The sequence below is a fragment of the Lethenteron reissneri genome, chromosome 8 (assembly GCF_015708825.2).
Source record: "Lethenteron reissneri isolate LAM-NWPU_2019-01 chromosome 8, ASM1570882v1, whole genome shotgun sequence".
Taxonomy (NCBI): domain Eukaryota; kingdom Metazoa; phylum Chordata; class Hyperoartia; order Petromyzontiformes; family Petromyzontidae; genus Lethenteron; species Lethenteron reissneri.
This window is the reverse complement of record NC_083786.1, coordinates 6,723,971-6,750,222: the sequence shown is the minus strand read 5'-3', so window position 1 is coordinate 6,750,222 and position 26,252 is coordinate 6,723,971. Positions and strand designations below refer to the sequence as shown.

The 26,252-nt window shown below is 54.8% G+C and overlaps 1 protein-coding gene across 2 annotated transcripts; it reads right to left on the bottom strand.

The window, feature by feature from the left end:
- Positions 1-52: 52 nt before the first annotated feature.
- Positions 53-26,088, bottom strand: MTR (5-methyltetrahydrofolate-homocysteine methyltransferase). 2 transcript variants are annotated; one of them, XM_061547141.1, is made up of 31 exons: positions 25,173-26,088; positions 19,117-19,319; positions 17,661-17,750; positions 16,679-16,748; positions 15,926-16,018; positions 15,426-15,532; positions 15,102-15,161; positions 14,900-14,994; positions 14,456-14,556; positions 14,264-14,325; positions 13,977-14,044; positions 13,578-13,657; positions 13,228-13,340; positions 12,642-12,782; positions 12,156-12,341; positions 11,458-11,637; positions 11,023-11,139; positions 10,391-10,555; positions 10,067-10,132; positions 9,104-9,256; positions 8,484-8,591; positions 7,028-7,196; positions 6,353-6,473; positions 5,859-5,940; positions 5,494-5,592; positions 5,052-5,283; positions 4,575-4,795; positions 4,098-4,298; positions 3,374-3,566; positions 2,807-2,919; positions 53-2,261 (listed from the first exon to the last, which is right to left on the bottom strand). In XM_061547141.1, exons 1-31 carry the CDS (start codon positions 25,207-25,209, stop codon positions 2,151-2,153), a joined length of 3,837 nt encoding a protein of 1,278 aa, XP_061403125.1. In that variant the 5' UTR covers positions 25,210-26,088; the 3' UTR covers positions 53-2,150. The 2 variants fall into 2 exon arrangements, with proteins under 2 accessions (XP_061403125.1, XP_061403133.1); XM_061547149.1 differs by having other exon boundaries at positions 10,067-10,157; positions 10,401-10,555.
- Positions 26,089-26,252: the final 164 nt, after the last annotated feature.

Below are 26,252 nucleotides of genomic sequence, written 5' to 3'. Positions count from 1 at the left end.
ACACGCAAAAACTACAAACGGTAGAGTAGTCATCAAAAGTGTGAACACAAACTCCATAGTAATTTTTTAATTGTTAAATAATTCTCTGCATTAACATTTAAACATACACAAAATATAGCATGATAAATTCTGTATCAAAACAATCTATTTCAAGTGATACATACAGTCGTTTGATGCGAGCGTACGCATAAGACGGTGAAGAGTGAGGTGTGACCCAAAGCAAGCAGAGCGAAACTGCAGCGCTGCAATGGCTCGGCTCCCACCACTGCTGCCAGTCGCGTGACCCCGACTAGAGGGACCTCTAGAGACGAGATCCTCCACAGCAGAGGTCGGCTACCTGGAGCCACATGCGGTGGCTCTTGAAATTGGGGAAAAAATGGCTCTGTTATTTTGGTTGCCAACCTCTGGCCGTGGGAGTCCAGTTCATCGTGGGTGTCCAGTTCACCATAGGAGAGCCCAGTTCACCGTGGGTGTCCAGTTCACCGTGGGGGAGCCCAGTTCACCGTGGGGGAGCCCAGTTCACCGTGGGAGTCCAGTTCACCGTGTGAGCCCAGATCACCGTGGGAGCCCAGATCACCATGGGAGCTCAGTTCACTGTGGGAGTCCAGATCACCGTGGGAGCCCAGTTCACCGTGTGAGCCCAGATCACCGTGGGAGCCCAGATCACCATGGGAGCTCAGTTCACTGTGGGAGTCTAGATCACCGTGGGAGCCCAGTTCACCGTGGGGGAGCCCAGTTCACCGTGGGAGTCCAGTTCACCGTGTGAGCCCAGATCACTGTGGGAGTCCAGATCACCGTAGGGAGGGGTTGGCAAACTGGCTCCGGAGCCGCATGCGGCTCATTAAGGACCGTTTTGAGACGTTATTTATGAAGGACCACCCCGTCTCGTATTTAACACGTGCATTGCGGCTGTTGAAAGAGTTTTTTTTTTTATCGAATTCGAACGAAAATGGCGTTTCTTATTTTAATTGCAGAACCCTGCCCTAGAGGGAGAGACTCGGCCTAAATTAGGAATTCAAGAAAGATGAAAATACTGTAAGTGTAATACGTCGGAGCACCTGGACATGTAGAAAACAGTCATAGTGAGAGGTATACATTTAAATCATCTCGATTGAAAACTCGTTTTTTTAGTACTGCCTTTTGTGTTTAGTAAGTTGTCCTTTCCCGCACCTCCGATTAGCACGGTTGGCTACATACGGTGTGTGCAAAAGAAGTTTAACATACGTACATACTGGATGTGGTGTGCTGGGTGCCGAATTATTGTCGGGTTACAGACCTGGAACGGATTCGGGTCGCACGGAAACTGGAGGAAGTGCGTGACAAGCGATCCACAGCCACAGTGGCAGAGACACGCTGCCGGATGTGGTGTGCCTGGCACAGATACTGCAATGTATTCTGGACAGACTCCGCCGAAATTGAACCCTGGGCGTTTGAGTGCCTGTAGCACGAAAGGTCAACTTACCCCAGGACTCGTGACCTCAGTGCCACATCTCTCCGAGTTGACCAATTTAACTCCGTTACGTGCTTTGCGTGCCCGATGGACTGCTAAATTGTTAAATAAACAAGTATACTTGATGTACAACTTGTTTTCATATACATATACAGGCATATACATAATTAACTAAATTTCTATGCAATCAATTTCTCATCCTGAAATTATTTCCCAGCATTCCACAAAATGTTCCGCTGGGTGTGTGGCACTGACACGCAGCACCCATCCCTCACCCTCAACCCCCACGGCGTCCGTCAACGACGTCTGCGGTGCAGCGAGTGAGCGGACGAATGAGCGAGCGGTACAAAGCGACTGCAGCACAATGGGTTTCACAGTAAACAGATGCGTCCGTCAGAGTGGACTGCGAAAAGTGGCGTCCACACCCTGAGCACCATTGAAAATCGCTGGGTGCCTGCTAACGGCAGCCACAGCAGCAGCATTAGTAAAATTCAACCGTAGTGTTTTCGTTTTCCTCCACGCGTGGCCGCCTTATCGGCGGTATTTCACCGGAGCCGCCACCCATCGGGGGATGTTGTTGACGTCGTGGCGGGGGAGGAGGGGGGGGTCGAGTGGCGCGAGTGGCGGCGTCGTCTCCCGGCGCGGGCAAGCGTTAGCCCCGCGGTGGCGGCAGTTTACGCCCCGGCGGCGGTGAGAACCGTTATCTGTAGCCATTGGCGGCGTCAGCGTCAGCGTCATAGGCGAGGTTGGGTCGCAGCCAGCGCTCCGCCTCCTCCAAGGCGATCCCTTTGCGCGCCGCGTAATCCTCCACCTGGACGATGCAACGACACGTCACAGTGATATCAACACAGCAATTGCAACAACGATTTTTTATTCGAGAAGTTGAATTTTTTCACAATAGCAAATGAGCTAGCAAATTTTTGTAAAATGGATGGAATGAAAAAATATATGCTCAGAGGGTTTGAAGTGAGGGTTTACTGACATGGGTGGAAAGCAGATGACAATATGGTGAATAGGCATGCAATGCAACCATGCGACACTGTAGATTATTACGGTTGTGATATATACATCAAGTAATTCGTGAGACTATTACAATGCACAGTATTCCAAATTGCATGCGCATGAAGCAGACAAAGCTTTACAAACAAGGCAGAAAACCTTGAATTATAACAAGACCAAAAAAAATGAATCCATCCTTGAGCTGAACCATCAACTTAAACCCAACACATGCCTAAAGAAGACTGTGTATGGATAAAGACACTTCGCAAAGGGATGGGGGAGGAGAATGAACGAGCCGGACATTTAACCCTTGACCTCACTATCGGTGGACACTGAATGGGGGTGCGGTGCCGTCACCTGCTCCTTGGTGATCTTGCCGACCCCAAAGTACGTGGACTTGGGGCTGGAGAAGTAGAGGCCGCACACAGAGGCCGCCGGGGACATGGCGAGGCTGTCGGTCAGTTCGATCCCTGGACGGGGGGGGGGAGGGTGGGGGGGGCAAGGGGGGGGCAAGTGGGTGGCATGCATAGAGGGATCAGTGACAGTGAAGTACGGGGAGCGGGAAGGAGTGCAGTGGGTGTGATGGGCGAGGCAGACGGAGAGACCCAGGGTGTGGCAGTAGGATGGAGAGGGATGCAGGCAGGCAGGCACAAAGGGATTGAGAAATCGGAGGCACAGAGGACAGGAAGGTGAGAGCGTAAGAGGGGCAGAATTAGAGGGATAAAAGCAGAAGGGGACAGAGAGGGAGGAATGGAGAGAGATAAAGACAGGAGAGAAGGAGACACTGATAAAACCGAGGTGAGTTCGATAGCGATTGAGCGAGCCTACAATTCCAGGAGTGAGAGTGTGAGAGCGACCAATTCGAGCGATCGATCAATGAATCGATCGATCAATCGATCGGTCGGTCCACGGCGGGGCGCTCACCCGTGTCCCGCTGTACGTTGGCGAGCCGCCACATGGCGATCTTCTCTGAGTGGTCGGGCTGGCTGGGGTAGCCCGGTGCCGGGCGGATGCCGTCGTAGCGCACGCGCAGCATCTCCGCCGTGTCGGCGCACTCGTCCGGCGCATAGCGCCACAGCTCGCGCCGCACGCGAGCGTGCAGCTCCTCCGCAAACGCCTGTGTTCGGCCGGGCGGCACCGCCGTGCCACGCACGCACGCACGCATGCGTCAGCAACAGAGCGGACAACGCTACCCGGCACCGTCGCGGGATGGCCGACGGGGTTTCGGTGTCCCTGGCAACGGATTCATAATGGCTGTGTCGAAGCACCAGCCGAGATATTTCGGATCTCAAGAACGTGACCCGGTTTAGTCCCAGAACCGCCGCCGTTAAGTTTGCATGAAGTGGTGCTAGTTTCATTTACCCTGGAAGGAGATAAAAGCTGACCCCACATCTGAACTCAACGAGCTGCTGACGGCGGGTCCTGTGCTCGACTTGATGTTGTCATGACCCACAACCCCTTGCTCAACGAGCTCCGAGCGAGAGGAAACCGACTGCTCAGAGAAAAGCCGCCGCGAATACGAGGGGACAACACTCTGCACCGTCCGCGTGCGCGCTTCGGATGTTTGGCTCGTGGTGAGCTCCCCCCCCCCACCCCCCCCAACTTCCCCAGCCCCCCACCCGCCCCCCGCCCCTGGGATAGCGCCGACCTCGGCGAGGCGGTCGGCGATGGCCTTGACCATGATGGAGTGGTAGTCGTCGAGCTCGCGCTCGTAGCGCCGGCACTCTTCATCGGCGCCGAAGCAGCCGACGGCGAAGAGGCCGACGTAGTCGCGCACGCGGGCGCTGCGCGGCGCCACGAAGTCCGACAGGCACAGGTACGGGCCCGGATCCGACGAGTCCTTTTCCGCCTGCGAGTAAATACATCACATTACGTAGATCGTTGTTATTTTAAATGCGGCGGAGGCATTGCGCAATCTAACGCTTTCTAACGCCGCGGTTGTCACCGGCGGCATTCAATCTGTGATCTCTGCGGCTGCGCCCTAATTCCTTTGTCACATGCGCGGTCAGAGTACGGTGTAAAATAAAGAATGTGTGTAATAAGGTAGGAGCAGTGCCCCCCCCACCCTCTCCCTCCCACCCTCCCCCCTCCACCACCCCCCCCCCCCCACCCACGGGACCCCCACCTGCTGGCGCAGGCCGTGCAGCACGGCGACGGGCGAGGTCCCCTCCCCCACGTCGTCGTCGTCCCCCCTCGCCTCCTCGTCGCCGCCGAAGACGTGGATGTCGTCGCCGACGGCGCTCGCCGGCCAGAAGCCGACGACGCCGTTGCCGTGAAGACGCCCGCTGTCCAGCAGCTCCGAGAGCAGCGCGGTGGCGTCGGCGAAGAGGTTACGCGCCACCTCGCCTACGCACGAGGGGGCGGTGACGGGAGAGTGACCCGAGTGGACGAGCGGGCAGGTGAGAGGGTGAGCGAGCCGTGGGTGGATGTCACTGGGTGAGTGCGTGAATGAGCAAGCCATCAGACACGCAATCAGGCACGCAAGCAAGCGATTGAACGGGCAAGTGGGCGAGCGGGATTGTGTCTAAGCGAATAAGTGAGCGGGTAAGTAAGTGAACGGGTGAGCAATTGAAAGGGCGAGCGAGCGAGCGGTCGAACTCACCGACCGTCTTGTCCTTGAAGATCTTGGGGTAGGCGCGGTTGGGGTAGCGCCCGCGCAGCTGCCACACGTCGAAGAACGGACGCCAGTCGATGTAGGGCACGACGCGGTGCAGGTCGTAGTCGCGGAAGACGCGCGTGCCCAGGAAGCTGGGCTGCACGGGTTGAGGGTGCGAGGCCCAGTCCACGTGCAGTGCGCGTTGTCGCGCCTGCTGCAGCCCCAGATACTTGCGGTCCTGCGACGGGGGGGCGGGGAGGTAACGGTTAGGGCTGACGATTTTGGTGATGGCGAAACCTGGGCTGCGGGTCCGCACAGGGCAGTAATGTAAACGATGTCGGCACTATCATCAGCACTACTACCACCATCACGAATACTATCATCGTCGTCAGGGGTTAGAGGCGATGGCCCCTGGGCGCGTATCCTTGGGCGAGTCGCGGTCGGTCACCTTCAGCGAGTCATAGTGCTCCTGCCGCAGCTCCTCGTATTCATCCGCCAGCTCCTCCACATAGTCCTGACGCACGGTGCCATCCAGAAGGCTGCAGCACTGTGTCGCGCACGGAGACACGGATCGCGTGACGCTCGACACTAACCACGCGGAGGCCGTCCCATGGATAGCAGTGCAGGCGGTGGTGGTGACTGGTGGTGGTGTGATGGCATGATAGTAATGGTGGTGGCAATTACAGTAACACGAGTGATGATATTCGTGGTGGTGATGCTGGTGGTAGTGCTGGCGGACATGGCGGGAGTGGTGTTTTGAGGACAATGGTGACGGTGGTGACTGTGGTTGTTGTGGTGGTTGAGACGACGCACCACCACGACGCTGCGCGAGGCGTCCAGCACGTGCACCACGGTGCCACCGTAGCGCGGGGCGATCTTCACCGCTGTGTGCCGCCTGTGCTCATCCAACCGCAACCACAACAACGTCAAACCACTTACAATGCAAGCGAAATCGTGATAATGGACCGGCGTCATCTGTGCAACAGTTGCACGGACCCCTCCCCACAGACCCCTTCTCTCGGACCCCTTCCCATGGGCCCCTTTTCACGGACCCCTTCCCACGGCCGCGCAGTCCACAGCTCAGGAACAACGGCTCGACGGAAAACACGGCACATGTGACAAGTTAAAATCATCATTCAACTACTGCCGAGCCGAGTATGCACTGCAAACGGGAAGGAAAAAAACCTACAAGGCCCCCCCCCCCTCCCTGCTGCTTCGATCGAGGATGTCCGCTTGTGATTGGTCACACCCCCTCCCCCCGGCCCCCCCGCCCCCCCGCCCCCCATCTCCCAACTGCAGCCACTCACTGGGAAGTAGTGGCCCCACCAATGAGCAGGGGGATTCGCATCCCAACGCGCTCCATCTCCCGAGCGACGTGAATCATCTCGTCCAGCGAGGGCGTGATGAGGCCGGACAGCCCGATGAAGTCTGGCGTGGGTGAGGGGGCAGCGGGTTGGGGCAGCGGGTAGGGGGAGAGGGGTAGGGGGGGGGGCATCAGAAGAAGTCGGGGCAGGGGTCAGTGGCAAAGTCACATTGGAAATTTTGCTTGAAGGGAAAGGGGACCCAGTGGTGTGGGGCTAAATGCAACCGTAACGCTGCGATGTAATTGGGGAATGTTATTGCTGACGACCAAATCACTCGGAATGCCACCGATATTGTCAGATCTCGAAAGCTAAGCAGGTTTTCTGGGCCTGGACTTCGCTTGGAATGGGCGACCACCATTCATGGCAGCTTGTCATACGCTGATGTGGGCCTATATTGCGGGCAGCAGAGAGCAGTGCAACACAAGCCATTGTTGTACTGTATTCCTATGCTCCCGCCTTCGCCAAACTACACTTGACGGGCGTGGTCAAGTGTCGTCATATTACCTCCTCCGTTCCTGCACCCTCCGCCCCCCTGCCCCTGCCAAGACTTGTGCCTCCGTGGAGGCCCACATCCAGCAGTGGATTACGGATCGCTTCGCTTCAGCCCGGGCCCCTCACCTGCGCGGTGCTCCACGGCCGCCTGCAGGATCTTCTCGCACGGGGTCATGACCCCCAGGTCGATGACCCGGAAGTTGTTACATCCGAGCACCACGGAGACGATGTTCTTGCCGATGTCGTGGACGTCGCCCTTCACAGTCGCCAGCACCATGGTGCCCTGGTACGGGTCCTGCACGCACACACGAACGTGTGGGGGAGGTGAGGGTGGAGATGAGGGTGGAGGTGAAATAGAGGTGTGGCTAGGTGGCTCAGTGGGGATGATACACCATGGTGCCCTGGTACGGGTCCTGCACGCACGCACGCACGCACGCACGCGTGGGGGAGGTGAGGGTGGAAGTGAGGGTGGAGGTTGTCTCGTTTGTTGTTCTTCCCCCGCAACTCCGATTAGCACGGTGGACTACGTACGGTGGCGACAGAACTTCAACATGTAAACATATAAACATGTGAACATATGAACATACAGGCGGGGATAGAGGTCTAGGAGAGATCGAGGTGTGACTGGCTGGCGGCTTTGTGAGGATGATACAGTAAGCTGAGCTCCCGAACTTTATATTGGGACATTAAGTCGGGAGTGTGATGGTCTCAGTCTAGACACTGATCAGTATACATGTATATCAATTATCTGGTGCTGCCGCGAAGGCAGTGGTGCAAAAGCACAAATAACAAAACAATTTAAATCACATTTGCCAATAACACTGTGGCCTTAAAAGGATAAATAGCTAACTTTCTAGGCAATAGCCCTTCTTGATGGTTTCTATTTATGTACTATGAAGAAGGACCATTGCCTGAAACGTCGCCTATTATATATTTTTAAATCCTTTATATTAAGTTCGCTTGCTTGCTTGTGCGCTTACGACCGTGCAAATCTTTCGGTCGTTTTTTAACCCACTTCCCGTGATCCAATCGAGCTGACATTTTGCACACAGACTCGTTGTGCGTGAAATTTATTTTCGTGAGAATTTATTTCCAAAATTTTACACTTTTTAGGACATTTTTTAAATTTAATTACCAATTGCTTAATGGTGGCAGGCAATCATCTGACCCATAGGTGGCAGCCATCTCAAGCCAGAGGACGAGAGGACTCTAGCCGCCACGCATATAAAGGATTTATAGTGAAAAACTTAGTTTTTACGGGTGAATTTTTTTCTCTTCAGGCCAGACGGTGTTGTTGACGAACGTGTGTAAGGTTTTGGGTATTAATTAGAATTTTCACCAAATTTGACCGAACCCAGCTCCAGAGGCCGAAACTTGACAGTGGTCATCCTAATCAGACCGGTCCTCGCCATTGGAATGTGGAACTTCCACACCACAGGCTCCAGGCCACCAGATTAGGCGAGGTGCACCACCGCCCCAGGTGATCTTCACGTAGGGGACACGCGCTGGAGGAGAGCCCTGGCGGCACGGAGCGGCGCCCTCGTCGTGACCGCGGTGCGGATTGACAGCGTGCGCCACCCACCACCTCGTCGGTGCAGCCAGAGAGGATCATCTGCTCCGCGCGCTCCTTCTCCATGAACGGGATGAGGTGTCCCACTGCCTTCTTCATCACACGCGCCGACTTTATCACCTACATACACGGACAAAGATCCCCACCACCACCCGTGTAGGCTTCACAGACTGTATAGGAGCAAGTGCCGCAAATGAAGACTGGCACGGCACACAAGGGGCTAGCGGTGTAGTCGACACCACCGCTCGACCACCTTAGTCTCCCCAGTGCTTACACAAGGTGATCATCTGAGGCTTCGTCGACCTCGGGACGACCTGAGCCTGATGCAGATATTCGCCACCGATCTTAGCCATGGCCGGGATTTGAACTCGGACTACCGGGTTTGTAACCACTGCACTACAGCTCCTGCCACACACCTACACAGCTCAGACACTCGTCAATCTGCACCGCCCTCTGACCGTGTCACTGTCACCGCACACATCATCTTAAACCCTTGAGGGTCAACCATCCGCATATTCACGTGCCTGGTTTCCAGTATATCCGGGACTGGTATCCCCTTTTGCCGGTTTCAATATTAAACTCTCAAAGATCGATGATCCGGATATTCTGGTCCCGGGGCATCCCCTCCTCACCTGCGGCAGGAACATCTTTCCCTGCCCGAAGAGGTCGCCGACGACCTTCATGCCGCTCATGAGCGGGCCCTCAATGATGTGCAGCGGCCGCGCGTACTGGACGTGGTCGAGGCGAGCCTCCTCCGTGTCTTCCACCACAAATTTCTCGACGCCCTAGGGGGGAACCGGTCGCAGACGTCCGTCACGCGCGTCCGATTAGGCGGGCCGGCGCTGCAGATGATAAACGCCGATCCATAAGCCGGGCCCCCCTCGTGCCCCCCAACCATCGGCCGGCTTTGTCCACATCCAAGCGAGTGGTTGCACAAGCAGGAAGTTAAACGGCGCGTCTCGGAGTTCGCGACGTGCAGCGCGCGGACAGACGCGTCATCAAAAACCGCCGTCGCCGGACGGTGCAGTTCGTCTCTCCTGCGAGCAACCGCTCGCGCAACCGGTTGCTCAGACGTACACACAAACACAAGCGATGCAGTTGCACGCAACCGAGGCAAGCAATTGACCGCTCAATGGATGCACACGTGTAAAATTGTGCAACCGAAGGTCTAGTCCAGTTGTGATTTATGCAAATTACATGAAAATTATATACAGATTACATGCGTGTATGTGCAGGCTAGATATGTGATTACGAGGGCCAAGACGCATCATGGCACCAAAGAGGGAGCATGGCCGGTGGTTGAGACTCACGGCCGAGCGGCAGCCACCCGAGAGAGGGACGTGCACCACGGAGATGGAGCGACGAGATCAGCTCGTGCGTAGGAGCTCGGCGGGATAGTAACACGGGTGGGGAGGCCTTCATCAAGTAGTGGGGAGAACGTGACCGATGATGGTCACGCGAGCACGCCATGCACACGCCCGGCCGTGCACATCTAAATCCCAGCACTGGCCCCAGATGACCGTTCCCATCGCACCCAAGTACTCGTTTTTAGGCCGAGTAGGCATAGGGAAGTGTCAAGCCAAGTTGGCTGGTACCTTGACGAGGGCGTACTGCAGCCTGGACTCCACGGAGCCGCTCCTCCATTCGTCGTTTTGTACCGCCTTTTTGCTGCCTTTAGGTGTGCAACTGTGGGGGTGCGAGGGGGGTCGGGGTGGAGGGGCGGTGGAAGGTTAAGGTGTCACACGCAGAGGTTGGGAAGCAGTGGGAGGAAGCGTGGGGTGGAGACAGGAGGCCACAGAAGAGACTGGGGGAACAGGGGAGAGAAAACGATGCACGCACAGGCGGGCAAATGCACGCGCGCACGCACACGCGGGCAAACGCACGGACCTACACGTCGGCGGACACACGCACGCTCTTACACGTGAGCACACGCGCGCACGCACCTGTGCGTACTGCAGCAGCTTGTCCGTGGCTTCGGGGTCGCGGTTCCAGATGAGCTTCTCGCACATGTCCAGCAGGTCCTTGTCGATGTCGTCGTACACGGGGAGGCAGCCTGCATTCACGATGCCCATGTCCATGCCTGCCTGCTCCAAATACGCGCACATACATAGAGACAAACACACACATTTATACAGAAACACATATACACATACAAACGTAGAGAGATAGACACACAAACATATACATGGAGACAGACACATACCCACATGCAAAGACAAAGACATGCACTCACACAAAAATAATCGATACAAGACATTAAAACACTGACAACACGAAAAATATAATTTAACTCAAGACCACTGTGCGGGTGAATCGATGTCACATGCCTCGCGTGGAATTTGCGGTACAAGCAGTGTGTATGTGCATGTGCGTGCTACATACGGTGTGTGTTGTGTACATTGTGTCAACGGTGTGGGTGTATGATGTACTGTGAGCTGCATGTGTGTGTGCACTACACACGCTGTGCGTGTGTGGTGTGTGCGGGGCGTGTGCAGTGCGCATGTGATGTGTGTGCGGTGCACGTTTGGTGTGGTGCAAGAGCGGGGCTTGCCTTGATGGCGTGATACAGGAACACGCCGTGCATGGCCTCCCTGATCGCCTCCATCCCGCGGAATGAGAAGGAGAGGTTCGAGAGGCCCCCGCTCACCCGCGCGCCAGGCAGCGTGGCCTGCCGTCCGTCGGGGCGAGAGCGTGGGGGTCACGTGGTGGGGGTCACGTGGTGGGGGTCACGTGGTGGGGGTCACGTGGAGGGGGGGTTACGTGGGGGGTCACGCGGTGGTCACGCGGTGGTCACGCAGGGACAACTATCTCCAGACATTGTTTGTGTTGTGCCCCGTGTTCGTCTTGTGTCTCTGCGTTGTGTCTCGTACCAATTGTTACGTTAATATGGTTCGAGATTTTCAGCATTTTTTAGATGAAAGTTGCATGAATGATGCAACGGTTTGACAATGAGAGGCTCCGTTGGGGAAGAGAGGGGGGGGCCCACCTTGATGCGCCGTGCAGCCTCCATGTAGGTGATGGCATAGAGGTTGTGCTCCTCCATGCCTGTGGCGATGGTAAGGATGTTGGGGTCGAAGATGATGTCGTTGGGGTTGAATCCGACCGAGCGCGTGAGCAGCTGGTAGGAGCGCGAGCAGATCTCCAGTTTGCGGTCGGCGTCTGTGGCCTGGGTGCAAGCCCGCCGTCGCCTCAGTCAGTGTCGTCAGCATCATCATCATCATCGTTTTTATGAATATCATCATTATGAGCATCGTCATTGTTGTCATAATCAATATTATTTTCGTCGTCGTCATCATCACCACTTTCATGATAATGATAAGTATCATGATAAGTATCATTATCATGACTATCCTCATTTTAACTATCACTGCCATGGTGGTAATCAATTCCTCATCATGACCAACGGTCAACATATATTCCACCACCATAATCACCACCACCACCACCACCTTCATCATCCACACATATAGATACCACCTTCACCAACAACACCATCCTTACACCATCATCACCACCACCACCTTCACCATCCACACATATAGATACCACCTTCACCAACAACACCTTCATCACCATCATCACCACCACCATCAGCATCCTTGTGATCTTTAGCATCATCTCCAACCCACTATTGGTGACCAACCACTGCCACCACCCACGATCGTCGCCAGCGCCGCCACTCGCCTGCCCAATCTCGTCGAAGGCCATGACGACGAGGGCGGCCCCGTAGCGGTTAACCACCCGGGCCTTCTCCAGAAAGTCGGCCTCACCCTCCTTGAGGCTCACGCTGTTCACCACGCACTTGCCCTGGCAGCACTTGAGGCCGGCCTCGATCACCGCGAAGTTCGACGAGTCGATGCACAGCGGAACCTTTATTTATTTGGTGGGGAAAGGAAGAGGGGGGATGGGTGAGCGGGAGATGGAAGTGGACATAAGTAGTCGGTTTGTTCTCTACTAGCTCCACTTTCCTCCCACATGTAAAACACATTCTGATTGGTCGATAACATCTTAACATATAGACAACCGCAGAGCTTAGGCGAATGATGGCAGGGCTGGCTCAATCGGCAAGGCAGCAGCCACATTCTCTTTCTCTCTCTTCGAGAGCGAGCGAATCCTATTCGGCGGAGCATTACAAATTGACATTATTTTTGTTGTTAAAAGTGAAACCACCTTGGCGATGTCGGGCTCGGAGGCGATGAGCTTGCAGAAGTGCGCCATGGCCTCCACTCCGTTTAGCATCGCCTCGTCCATGTTGATGTCGAGGATCTGGGCACCGGACTCCACCTGGGACTTTGCAATCGCCAGCGCCTCCTGGCAAAGATAGAGAGAGAGAGGAGTGAGAAAGAGAGCACGAGAGAGCCCGAATAGCGATTTGCCCTTTTCAGATTTTGTTCCGCTTTTTTCACAAGATTAGTGATGGCCTCCGGCTTCCCCCCCCCAGGTCTTTGACAACCTTTACGGCGCTGCGATGCCGCAACCCATCCATAGCATCTGCTGCTCCGTCTCCGTGGCGGTTGCCTCACGCGGACGCTTTCTCTCCATTGGCTGTGACTCCGTCACTGATCTCGACCACCGGACCATCATCCCCTCTCACTTTTAGGAACAGTCACCTTGCTGTCTGTAACGTGTAATCCCATTTGAGGAGGGAGGAGGAGGCTGGGGGAGGGTGGGGGCGAGTGGGGGCGAAGGAGGAGGAGATCGGAGGAGAGGAGAGGGGGGTTGTGGGCAGGGCAGGGGAGGGATGCGCAGGCCTCACCTCGTACTTCCCGGCCGTGATGAGTTTCGCGAATCTGCGGGAGCCGGCGACGTTGCAGCGCTCGCCGATGTTGACGAAGTTGGTGTAGGGCCCGATGCGGAACGGCTCCAAGCCTAGGCCCGAGGGGTCAGGTGGTCAGGTGATCAGTCAGTGGGTCCGGGGACAGGGGTCGGCAGGGCACACCTTTTGAGTGCAAGGGTATGGTGAGCAGCGTTCAGAAGTTCACGACTCCACCTGCCCCTCGACATGGACGACCACCAGATACCCTGTGCGTATGCGCACGTGCGTGCATACGCACACGTGCTTGTGCCCGTGTGTGTCCGCGTGTTTGTGTGCGTGTGTGTGCATACCCGCAAGCTGCATGTAGCCATCATAGGGGGATGTGGGTGGGACCCTGGGCTTGCACGTCCGCACCGCCTCCGCTATCGCCCTGCGGGGTCACACAGCAGAGCCATGCCGCACGGGGACAGTGAAGGTGGGGTAGAGGGGAGCAGGGTACAGGTATGGGTGGGTAGGGGGGGGATAGTAAAGTGGTGGGGGGGGGGGGGGGGGAGGCGGTGGGGAGTGGTGGCAAGGGGGGGAGTGAAGCGGCGGAGGGAGTGAAGAGGCGGGGGAGGGGAGCGCAGGGGGGAGGGGTGAAGAGGCGGGGGGAGTAAAGCAGTGGGGGGGGAGTGAAGCGGTGGGGGGAGAGAAGAGGTGGTGGGGGGGGGGAGTGTTCGCGGAGGCGCGGTGAGGGGAGGGGGGCTTACTTGATGTGTGCGGGGGTCGTCCCACAGCAGCCGCCCACGATGTTGACGAGGCCGTCCTGGGCGAAGCTCTGCACAACGTCGATAAACAACAATGCACGACGACAAACAACGACAGATCAAGAGAAAATATATCACAGGTACCAAAGCATAACAATACTTTTATTAGCCTGCCTTGACAAGGTTATTAGCTTGATAGCTACTTTGTTCATTAGCCCATTGGGTAATTGATTGATTGCAAGTGAGCAGGGGAGGCTTTTGTGGGGTGCACGGGTCAAAGGGTCACGGACCTTGAGGTGCCCTGCCGTTATCTCCGGCGTTTCGTCGTAATCGCCAAACGTGTTTGGTAGACCTGGAACGCACAGCACACAGCGCACACCCCCAACGTTACTCATCTCACACACACATGCCGCACACCCCCATCGACACTCATCTCACACACACGGTGCACACCCCCACCGATAGGAGGTGAGGTTCCTCACCTGCGTTGGGGTAGCAGATGACGAAGGAGGACGTCGCTTTGCCGATGGCCTCGACGAAGGGCCTCATGTCGGCCGCCCCCAGCGCGCAGTTCAGGCCGAGGCTGTGGGAACCAAGCGGCACGGCAGTTGTGAGCGTCGTGGTGCGAGTTTAACAATATGTATTTTCCGCACCATCTATTATCCTGTCCGCAATAAGTTTCTGGCATGGGTTTCGCATCAATAGCTTCGTTGTTGTTTGCTCTCTCAGTTAGTGCGCACACTCCCTGCACAGTGCGATGATGGCCTGTAACCGGCGCAAGCCCCAGTGATCCCTGGGCCGCGCTCGCCCTCGTACTGGAGCTGCTCGGATGGGTCTCGCCGGCTTGAATAATAATAACAAAGTCCGAGTACAATCGTAAGTGTCGTGGCACGAGGGTGACGGCGGTAGGGAATGATGCGTCGCACCACATGGGCTGGCTGTGCGAGACGCTGATGACGAACGCCTCCCCCGTCTGCCCCGACAGCGTGCGGCCACTCTTGTCCACGATTGTGCCCGACACCTCGACGCGCACACGCACAAATGTACACGAGCCGTCACAAAGGGACACACACGACACAAGGTAAATGTGAAAATACGCAACGTGTCGAGTTTGCGTTCAACACTTACAAAGATCGGTTTCGGCTCAAATTCTGCTTCAAAGAGCAGCTGCAGAGCAAAGAGAGCGGCCTGCACAAAAACACAAATAAAAAGAATGACTTGTGATTCAAGTTCACATGAACCTTATTCTTCTGCCCAGTATAGCCTCCACTCACGTGCTTCCAATTCTCCACTCACTCCTGTTCTGGGCCATCACCTCCACATCCCTTGGTCTTTGTTCCCCAACTCCTCCACGACCAGAACCCCTACCCCTTACCCTCAGTCCACTCACCCCTCCCACTCTCTACACTCGCCCCTCCCCTTCTCCACTCGCCACACCCCCGCGCCACTTGCCTTGGCATTGGCGGTGTCGAAGATTGTCTCGACCAGCATGATGTCGGCACCACCGTCCAGCAGCCCGCGCGCCTGCTCCGTGTAGGCCTGCACCAGCTCGTCAAACGCTAGCCACAGGGTAGGCAGGAAGGTCGGGGGGAGGATGGGGGCGGGGGGCACAGCTTGTAGTGTATTTCGACGCACAGCGCTCGCAAGGGAAGGTTAGCCTCAAGGTATTCAAATTATTGAGACATCGATTCAAATGTATTATTTTTGTCGTTTTACCAATTTTATCCCGATTGTGCTAGCAAAACGGTGACACATCGTTAGACGAAGCCACCATTCGGAACTCTTGCAGAGCAATGCAACTCTGAGTGCTAGAGAATGACCCGCGAAAGCAGACCATGTCGAGCTACCTCCGAGGCCCCTGTTGGCATTCTGCCGCATCTGTCGCCACTTGCCCAACGCGCGAAAGCCCAAATGTTCCTAGAGTCCCTCCCCGGCTCAGCTGGAGGACTTACTGACGTTCCTGAACTCGGGTTTCTCCACGGACGGTGAGACGGACAGCGTCTTGTTTGTGGGGCCCATGGCGCCGGCGACGAACCTGCGCACACCTGCACCGAGCAACACCGCCAGCGGAGAGTTCCGTGCCACGTCGATGCGCAAATGCCACCGTCGGCAACGTCCCCACCACGTACACGCCACCGTCAACTCGCACGTTGAACGACTCGCGACGTACGACGTGCGCATCACGGGCATGGAGACCGACGGAGAAAATGGAGCAAAAACTGTAGAGGGTGCAAAGCAGCATGAAGAGATGCACGCTTGGAATGACACCAAGACACAGAAAGCAGCGTGGTGATGCACGCTTGGAATAAGACTGCGACAAAGAAAGAGGAGCACGTGGATTAGAGGGCGACTGACGTGGCACCGATAGGACAATCGGGAAGGACATGCGGAGGTAGGATAATAAAAAAAAATTAGTGGGGCCACGCCACATCGCTGGCGAGGGATAAGGACCAGGCAGTCAAAGACGAGCGCCGGAGCGGCAGCCAAAAAAAAAGGAACGCCTTCCCCGAGGACGTTCACCATGGGCATGGAGCGATGAACATTCGGTTCGTGTGCAGTGGCGAGACAAATTGTTACATCGCAAAACTGCGAGCGATGATGTCAAAGATCCAGGAGTCGACAGATCACGGTCGGTTATAACGACGCCGAGGTGCATGCTGCGTGGATCGCGCGTGGCAACGCAGGTCGCGGCAGGTCGCCCGTACCCGTCTCGGCGCCCACATCCTTGGCTGCCCTCTTGGCCAGCTCCGCCGACACCTTGTTCAGCTCGTACGCCTGCAAGACAAGAGCACAGAATGTGAAGGCCCAGCGTCTGACACCCTCGCGTGGGCAACCGGGACCGCCTCGTCCTGAGCTGCGCTCCGTCGACACTGTGCCCAACCAACTCACTATGGCGCTGCCCTGGAGCATTATGGTTAAATAAATGTACTATGTTCTGTGCCTCCACACGTATGCATGTACGTATGTTGAACTTCTTTCGCACCGTACGTAGCCAACCATGCTAAGCGGAGGTAAACCAAATACATCGTTAACCTCTCGATTGTCCCAGACCAGTAGTGTCCGGTGGCGACGTAAATAAATGCCGCCGAATAATATCGGTGTGGAAAGCCAGACTACTACCCCAGAGAAGCGTGTGGCGATCCAGCCGCAGATAAGTCGCGGAAACGCCACTCATTTAAATAAGCAACTAGAGTTGTCCTGCAACTCGACTTGTGGGAAAAGCAGGACAACCTTAAGGCTTCCCTCGAGTCGACCCGGGTCATCTGTCGCCCCCCCCCTCCCCAGCCACCAGCCCCACCCCCCGTGTAGTCTGACCCGCTGTCACGCACCACATGTGCCAAGCCTACGCGTAACCAGCCTGCACACAGCTCCAGTTGGCTGCCCATTCGGACAGGAGCCTCAATTCCCCAGATATGCGACTTGCACTCCTAGGGCTGGCCAGACCTCCACATCAGAATGCAGGACCAGCAGATGATTTAATGTTTCGGGAAAGTGCGGCCCGACCCGCGCGACGACTCGAGTTGCTCAGAAAATGTCACGTTAATGCCAATTCCGGTTGTTCATCCGTCAACTTGATTGCCGTGAGAAATCAGATCAACTCAAGGTGGTCCCATGGCCATGTGGCGCAGTGGTCGCCCTGCGGATCCACTGCTGTTTAGTCCAGCCACCATCACCACCAACACGCACCATGTGCTCCAGGCCGTAATCAGCCTGCGCGATGCTCGTCCCACTGAAAGTGTTCGTCTCGATGATGTCCGCCCCGGCGAGGAGGTATTCCTATATGAGCACGCACACACGCACGCACGCACACACGCACGCACGCACACACGCACACAGGCACACACACCCACATATGAGCACAAAAATCCCCCGAATAGCCTGAACAGACCGTCAGGGCAAATGCTGTTAGAATGCCTGCAGAGGACAACACAGTGTGGCCAGCACCATCCTCACACATATATACAAACACCCACACACAGAGACTTACATAGATCCCCCCACTGTAGCCATACAGACAGTTGGCGAAAGTGCTGTCAGCGAGCATCTGTACAGTTCCAGAGGTCGATCTCCGACACAAAGTGGTGCGCTGCTTTCTGCCAACGGTCCAAATGAGAACGTGTTCGTCTCGCGACACCAACGCCGATGGCACGAGAAGAAATAGAGCAAAGGTAAAGGCGCAGGACTGCGATCGTTTGCTCACGCCACCGCTGGCAGAAGGGCCTTCACCAGAGGGAGCTCTGGAGAGACCCTCTAGACTGAAGGTGCTTGGCCTACTCTTCCACGCTGGTCAGGCGTCTTGGAAGAAGTAGCTGTACCCACACTTTACCACAATTAGAATATATATCAAGAATATCACTGGGTGGTAGATGTGACAAAGCAAAACCACGGACTCATCAATTTACCTCCCCTGGTAGACAGCAAAACTCGATAATTTTGACAAAACCCGCAATCGCGCCACGGGTTTGCATCACACAGCGCTCAGGTCAGAGGTCGTGATGGTCATCATTTTTTGTTACTGTGTGGTGGGAGGAGTAAAGGTCTCGATCGCCGCTTGCGCAACCCGCCTCTCTTGTGAGGCCAGCGGCACGCTGCGACTCGGCTCGTGTCCCCTCGTTGACTTTGTTCAAACTTCCAGTCACGCGACGCACGCTCTGTTTGCTTTGCACGGGGCAGGAGACGATGGCGTAGCCACAGAGTGCGCAGGCGGTGCAACTGCCCCGGGGAAGTCACAGGCCGGAGGGACCCCGCTGACAGTATAAGAGGGGCCCCGGGAGGGGACCTCAGGGCTGTCGTGTGGAGTGGGGGGATCCCCGTCGTACTGCTGCTGGAGTCTTCATCGTCGTCTCTGTCTTCACCGTCTCGGCGTCGCCAGTCAGGCAGTCTACCAGCTGTCCTGACTGGGAACCGTAATTGCTAAGTGTTACTGTCAGGCCGCGTTAATAAACAGTGCCTCCTACTCTTAGTGTCTCCGAGTCAGTCACGACACATGCATGTCGTGTGATCGCCATAATCCATGGGGTTTCCTCGTCATTTGGGGGGAGCAGTGGATGTGGACTCATGTTCGAGCAACCACGAGGAAGGGAGTGACGTTCCTTCTCTCTCTCCCGCACACGGGCACACGCGGACAGACGCGGGTACACACCCTGTGGATGCCGTAGATGACGTCAGGCCGCGTAATGCTCAGGAGGTCGTTGTTGCCCTGGAGAGGCCGGGAGTGCTCGCGGAAGGCGTCACCGCGGAAGTCCTCCTCGGCAAGCTGGTGCTGCTGGATCATGGTGCCCATGCCGCCGTCCAGCACCATGATGCGCTCGCGCAGCACGGAGGGGAGCAGCTCCCTCAGGTTCACTGGCGGCACAAGCGAGCAGACGGGAACATGGACGGACGGACAGACGGGCGGGCATACATACGTGTCGATACACAGCGATGGCGAGAAGCAGAAACACGACTGCAGATGCACGTACACAGGAAACCGATACCCCTGTTACACTCGCACATCAGAGCCGCGCCAGCACAGGACCAGCGTGGCATGGGTGGTTTTCCACTGACATTTTACAGAGCCGAGTTGAGCTAGAACCCGAGTGGTGCCACGTTGGTCTGAAGAGGACATCTGAATCCGAGTCGAACCGGTGCTAATAATGCATGCGACGCGCGTGATGTCAGTCGGTGCGACTCGAATGCAGTGTCATCGCATCACCTATGCATCTTGAGGTCACTTAAATGCGTTGGTAGCACGATTCAGTTCATGCAGTGGAAAAAGAAATCCGTGCCTTCTGACCCGTACCATGCTGGCTTGGCACGGCCCCAGCACGGCTCGGATGTGCAAGTGGAAAAGAGGCAAGAGACATACAGGCGCAGACACACCGCGTTCAACCGCGCCGCTAACGCACGTGCACAGCAACTGGCCGCCGTTCTCCACTGAGTAACTTCCACGTGACCAATGTGCTCGTGCTCGGCGAGGTGTACTTTGAGGTCACGTGAAGTGTCGAAGGCTCACTGGCAGAGGTCACGGGACAGACCCAGGCCACCAGCAAACACGGCGAGGAATGCCTCGCAGCGCAATCTCCCTTCTAGTTTTAATCTCTTATCAGATGAACACAACTCCCTAGGCACAGGGACAAACGACTTTACATTAAAACACACACACACGTGCAAGGCCACACTCACACACCATCTCTGTCAGCACATCACAGCTCACCCAGTGAGCACACAGCCAACAAGACAAACGTCCGCACAGTGTCTTTTTGTGAAACGGACAGTTATACCGTTCGTATAAAATCCCTTATGTTCATCTCCTGCTGGACAGCCTCCTCCCCACGGGTTGTAGGGGTGAAGGGAGAGACCATAGACAAGGGAGCACAGAAGTATAGTACAACAATGGATTTTGCTGCACTGCTGCCAACAGAGTAGCCCTGACAGCAGCCTGAAACACCGGATATGCGTGGTGGTGGTGGCCCATCTAAGTGCTATCCAGGCACTAACCGTGCTCAGCCTGCGGGATTTTAACGAGATCCTGGCGAGTTCCAGGAGATATACGGCCCAAGGAGGTGGCAGCTGCCGTTCGAGACCCATGGAGCATACCGTACTAGAACACTCATTAAAAAATTGTCATCACTCGCGCTTCGGGTGGGTGGGGTGGGGTGGACCCTCACACACTGGGCTCCGTGCCCAGCCCGCCTAGAAAATAAAGGGGGGACACTGCATTCGGTTCTCCCCTTGAGATGAGAGGACCGCCTATGGCTGGGAAACAGTACTACGGGCGAGGTGAGAGGTCACGGCTTGGCAGGGAGAGGGCCTCTTTCTAGAAACGTCCGGTGGGTTCAGCGTGGTGCACGGTGAATGGAGTTCAAAAGAACTTGCATACAAACACCTTGCAAAAGACCCAACGCAGAAGATCCCTGCGTCTAATCTTCCACAAGGGCTCATGGTCCACCCCAAATCGCATCTACTGCGCAAACCATGTCAGATGCAGCATGTACCTGATGCACACATGGAAAATTCTGGATGATCACAGTGCGACTGTGGTCATCCAGAAGAGACCCTACAACGTATAACGACACAGTGCCCGATCCACGAATACGAAGGAGACCCCACAGCGATAAACTTCCCTGTCCTGACGCAGTTATCTGGCTTGGCCACAAGAATGTGAAATTGTAGTTGTGGCTCTACATCTACATTTGCCATACGAAAGGTTGAAGTGAAGCAAAGTACAGTACAACGCCGTACGTCTGCCTCGCCAGAGTCCGAGGGAGGTTAGGTCTTCCATCATCAGTCCCCCACTGGACTAAAACAAAGCGGTAAAAAAGACCACTGCATGCGTGGGAAACCAGTCTTGCTGTGATTTAGAAGTGAATATCTTCGAGATTTGAAAATCTTTTTTTTTACAGGAGGAAAAACATAAACGAATTACGAATCAGAAAATTGGCTGCGGAAAACCTACTTGTTTAGTTTGTTACGCGAGTGCGCAAGCAGTTACAAGCGCGACTGGGAGAGCAAAAAATAACTCACCGCCAGGGCTGTTAGAACTGCCCCGCACCAGCAGAATACACAGTCATTTATCATCAGTTTTAGAACGAGGCAAAAGGCCATTGGGTGCAGCGGTGGTTATTAGTGTGCCGTGCTATGAACCCGGTGACCCGAGTTCAATAGACAGTCACAGCGGCAGGTTATAACAGAACCATGACTGACTTTGCAGCCAAGTGAGATGTTTAATTTTTTATGAAGAAAACTGGATTGACAGACAGACCCTCTGCAGTAAATGCGGGGAGCCGAGAAGAATGGCCTCAGTTTTGTTGCCATCAAGTCGTAGGAAATCATCCTGCAACCAGCATTGAACTTCAGCCAAACAAGTGGTGACAGAAGAGGAGGCAGGTGAGAGGTCAGACTTGGGGTTTGAATACATTCGTATGGCATTGGCATAGAAACGGCAGGAGACATGGAACCATTAGAAAAATTAGATCAAGTGAATCTTCTTGGTTCTTTCGGTAAAGTCACGTAGAAGGGAAGTAATAAAATAATAAAAAGAAAACATAATAAAATAATTCTCACGACGTTTCGGCCACAACGCAAGCAGCCGTCCTCAAGTGAAGTTTTGTAGAAGCAGAATAGCAGGGGCCCCCCAAGGGACAGCAGAAGAGACTGTGCCAAAGCAATTGGTGCAATGAGAACGGCTGGATTTAATATTTACAGTGTTTGTTTTATGAGGTTATTGTGACTTTAAACATCTCTTTTGCAATGGACGCCCGCATCGCTAAGCAATGCTGAGAACATTTACGTGATGGAAACGCTGCTGAATAATATTGGTCTGAAAATTGTATTTTAATCACATTGAAACACAATGGTGCCCTGTTTTATGTAAATAACATTAGTTTTAAAAGGGTGTCACACCTTAACATGTTAAACGTGCTCTTCCCCTTTTAACACATTTATATACATTTTCAAGAGGGTGCTGCAAGGTCATCATCAGCCGTGGTCAAGCCACTGCTGCCCAAAGGCGTCCCCAATCCACCACCACCTCCAACTATTCTGACACAAAATCTCCCAGGTTCAGGGGCCAAAATAACCTTTACAACTCGGAATGAAGACAATCCATGCTCCTTTGCAGCGCAGGCATTTGCGAGGTAATCAGTACAGTGTCCCAACTTATCTTTTACGGGGGGTGGGTCGCAAATATACAGGCCACGGGGTCAGGAGGTCAGAAAGCCGAGTCGGCACTGCCGAAGTCAAGGGTTGGAATGCAGAAACCTGGCCGATCTACAAAAGGTGGCGATGTGATGACCGATCTCAGCCCCATGCACCAATTAAATGAATGCACGCAAGAAAATATCCCATCGAATCACATTTCGGATTATCAGGGTTGGGAGACAGGGACTGATAGATGAGGGGCATAACCACTACAGATTATACGGGAGCCGGATTCAGAGTGGTGTAAAGAAAAAAATGCTCGTTTAGGCTGTTTTATTTTCTTAATGTCAAAAGAGTTTTGGTTAGATCACTCTCTCTCTCCTTGTCATCCATTTCCCCTTACTTAACAAAAAGTTTCACTTTCCCCCATTCGGTGCCATCCCATCCTGTATGGTCTGCGGCAGCGAGCCCGGGAAATCTTCCCAATCCTGTGCTTTTCATAACCGGTTCGGCTTATTTTGACGGTGTGTACGCGCGTCATGACGTGATGTATCGAGTCCGCAGATTGCCTCAATAAAAATGCTTATTTTGACTAAATTCCAGCAGTGCAAATTAAAAGACGGCTCACACATCAGTGGCGAGTGATAAATAAACCCTATGCACTCCACGGAACCTCCTCTAGACTCCTTCACCAACCTGCTACGAAAGTGACACGCAAAGAAATATTAAATCTAGAGGTGTTGGCACGTAATACCGGACGCATATAAAATACACAGAGATACACAAACACTCACAAAGACACACACACACAGAGGCGTACATACCGACACACCCAAATACCGAAAGACACACACTGGAACAAACTACCACATACACATTGACACACACCGGAATATACTGGAACACACACACTTATACGAAGATCCCCCTTACAGCCATACCGTCTGTTGTGGGGTTAGTGCCGTTCGCGAGCATCTACTGACACATCGAGACACACCGCACTCGCACTCATACTGGTATCACAAAAATACAAAGATCCTCCCCCCCCCCCGTGTAGCCTTAACAGACTGTAGGGGCAAGTGCTGCTAGCGAGCACCTATGAAGGCCGGCACGGTACACGAGGGGGTGGGTGGCCAGCACCACGCCCGATCGCCTTCGTCTCCCCAGTGGCGATGCTTACACACCGCACCAGGTACTCATTTGAGGCCGAGTCGACCTAGGGGAAGCCCATGACCGGTTCAGATAATCATCACCGGTGTTGGCCGTGAGCGGGAATCGAACTCGGGTGGCTGGGTCCGTAGCGCGGCGCGCTAACCGCTGCACCACCGCTCCCCCTGCAAACACATACACACATTGACGACACACACTGGAACACACGCGCACAAACACCAACAGCAAAGATCCCCCACGTATTGGCTTCAGACCCTTGGGGCAAATGCTGTGAGCGAGCACCTTTATACAGTACACTGACACACAGTGGCACACTGGAATACAGCACACACTGACACACGCACGCACACCGACACGTGCATACACTGACACACGCACGCACACCGACACGCGCACACATCGACACAGTGACACACGCACACACCGGGAATACAGCACACAGACACCGACACGCACACTGACACGTGCACACACTGACACACGCACACACCGGCACGCGCACTGACACACACACCGACACGCGCACACACACGCGCACCGACACGTGCACACACTGACACACGCACACACCGGCACGCGCACTGACACACACACCGACACCCGCACCGACACGTGCACGCACGCGTCTGTCATAACAAACACTCGCGCCCTCCACGTGCACTCTTGGCAGGCAAGTGCCACAATCACAGACACTGGCATTCGAAAACACCCCAGCGGTCTTCATCATCATGATCGTCGGTCATGATCAATCCACTGCTGCATGAAGACCTCCCCCCTCCTCTGCGCGGATCCGTTGCCAGGCAATCAGCCGCCCGGCACCTGAACGCACGATCGGGATTTCATCGCTCCATCTCCACGGAGCGAGGAGAAAACACCATGGAGAAATACGAGGGGAGAGCAAACACACACACGCGCACATAACTATGTAGCGATAACGCTGCCGTAACCCAGCAACCTACTTGCTGTACTGTCGCTACAAGCTGGGTGTCTTGTACAAAGACAAAGATCCCCCGTATAGCCTGGACAGACTGTTGGGGCAAGTGCTGTTAGCGAGCACCTATTAAGGCCGGCACGGTACACGAGGGGGTGGGGTAGCCAGCACAACGCCCGCCCGCCTTTGTTCTCCCCAGTGGCGATGTTTACACTCCGCACCAGGTACTCTTTTAGGCTGAGTCGACCTAAGTGTGGGCCCAGGACCGGCTCAGAAAATCGTCACTGGTGTTGGCCGTGAGCGAGAATCGAACTTGGGTCGCCAGGTTCGTAGCACAGCACGCTAACCGCTACACACACACACTGATCGCACACACACGTGACCCACCCATCACATCGTGATCCACCCATCACATCGTGATCCACCCACCCATTCGTCTCACGCGCGGCGGGGGGCGGGGGGCAGTGTGGACTCACGCTTTCCCGCCGCACCCGCCCCGAGTGTCGGAGGCATCGTGCAGGCTCTAGCAACTCCGCGACTGGCAACAACAGCAGCCGCTGTTGCGACTGCAACCTTTGACAGAGGGGACCCCGTCACCGCAAGAACGACAACTTGGCGCTCACGGGCAAAAGACGGAGGCGCCGGGTTGGGCGCGCGCTTTTATACCCTCACCCGGCCACGGTTGACCAATCAGAGGCGCGGGAATACCGCGTGACGTCACCCCCGCCTCCCCAATAACATGCCGCGTGACGTAGAACGCTGTTGGACGCCGTTGTCTTATGACGTCATGTTTCTATTTGGGTTATTGCCAATAAAAAAACCCATCAGAAAATGTGTTTTATATTTAAAAAAGATATTTTTTACATATTTAATTTTCATCAGCCACCGCCTACCCACCCCATGGTGTAAGCAAGTGCAATCTCCAACTCTTATTTTCTACTCTTTCTGACCTCTATATTTTACGAAGAGCCATTCCCCGAAATGTTCCCTAATTATTGTTTTCAGTTTAAGGCCACACACAGTGTAATTGACAAATGTGCCGAGTTTAAAAATGATATATTTGCGGGTCTTTTTATCCCCTTTTCTCACCGAGAGATCGAATGTATTATGTAAACAAATGCATGTTTCCAATTGGAGGTGGCACTAGATATGAACCTGCAAAAGGGACTTAGGTTTGTCCAGCACTCAATGATACAGCTGTGTTTTAGATTAAGTGTTCATTCATTCGTGGCGGGTGAATGGTATTCAGTTTGACGAGCACGGCCTTCTGTCGCTTTTCTGGTCTCGTTCCCACCAGAATTTAAGACAGGGACACGGACCGAAAGCTCATCAGAGGTGCGGTTCCCCACCGCTCCAAGTGACGAGCCACCGCACCGACAGCCGAACATCACACTGTCCTCATCGTGATCCTCAACATCATTACCACCACCATCATCACATTTCAACCTCGCAATTCAGTCACAACAGAGAGATATGCGAAGGTGGTTCATTGTCCGCTCATCTATTCTATAACTCACTCTCTGCGACGCTACCAACTACTTCTGAATGGGTGCACG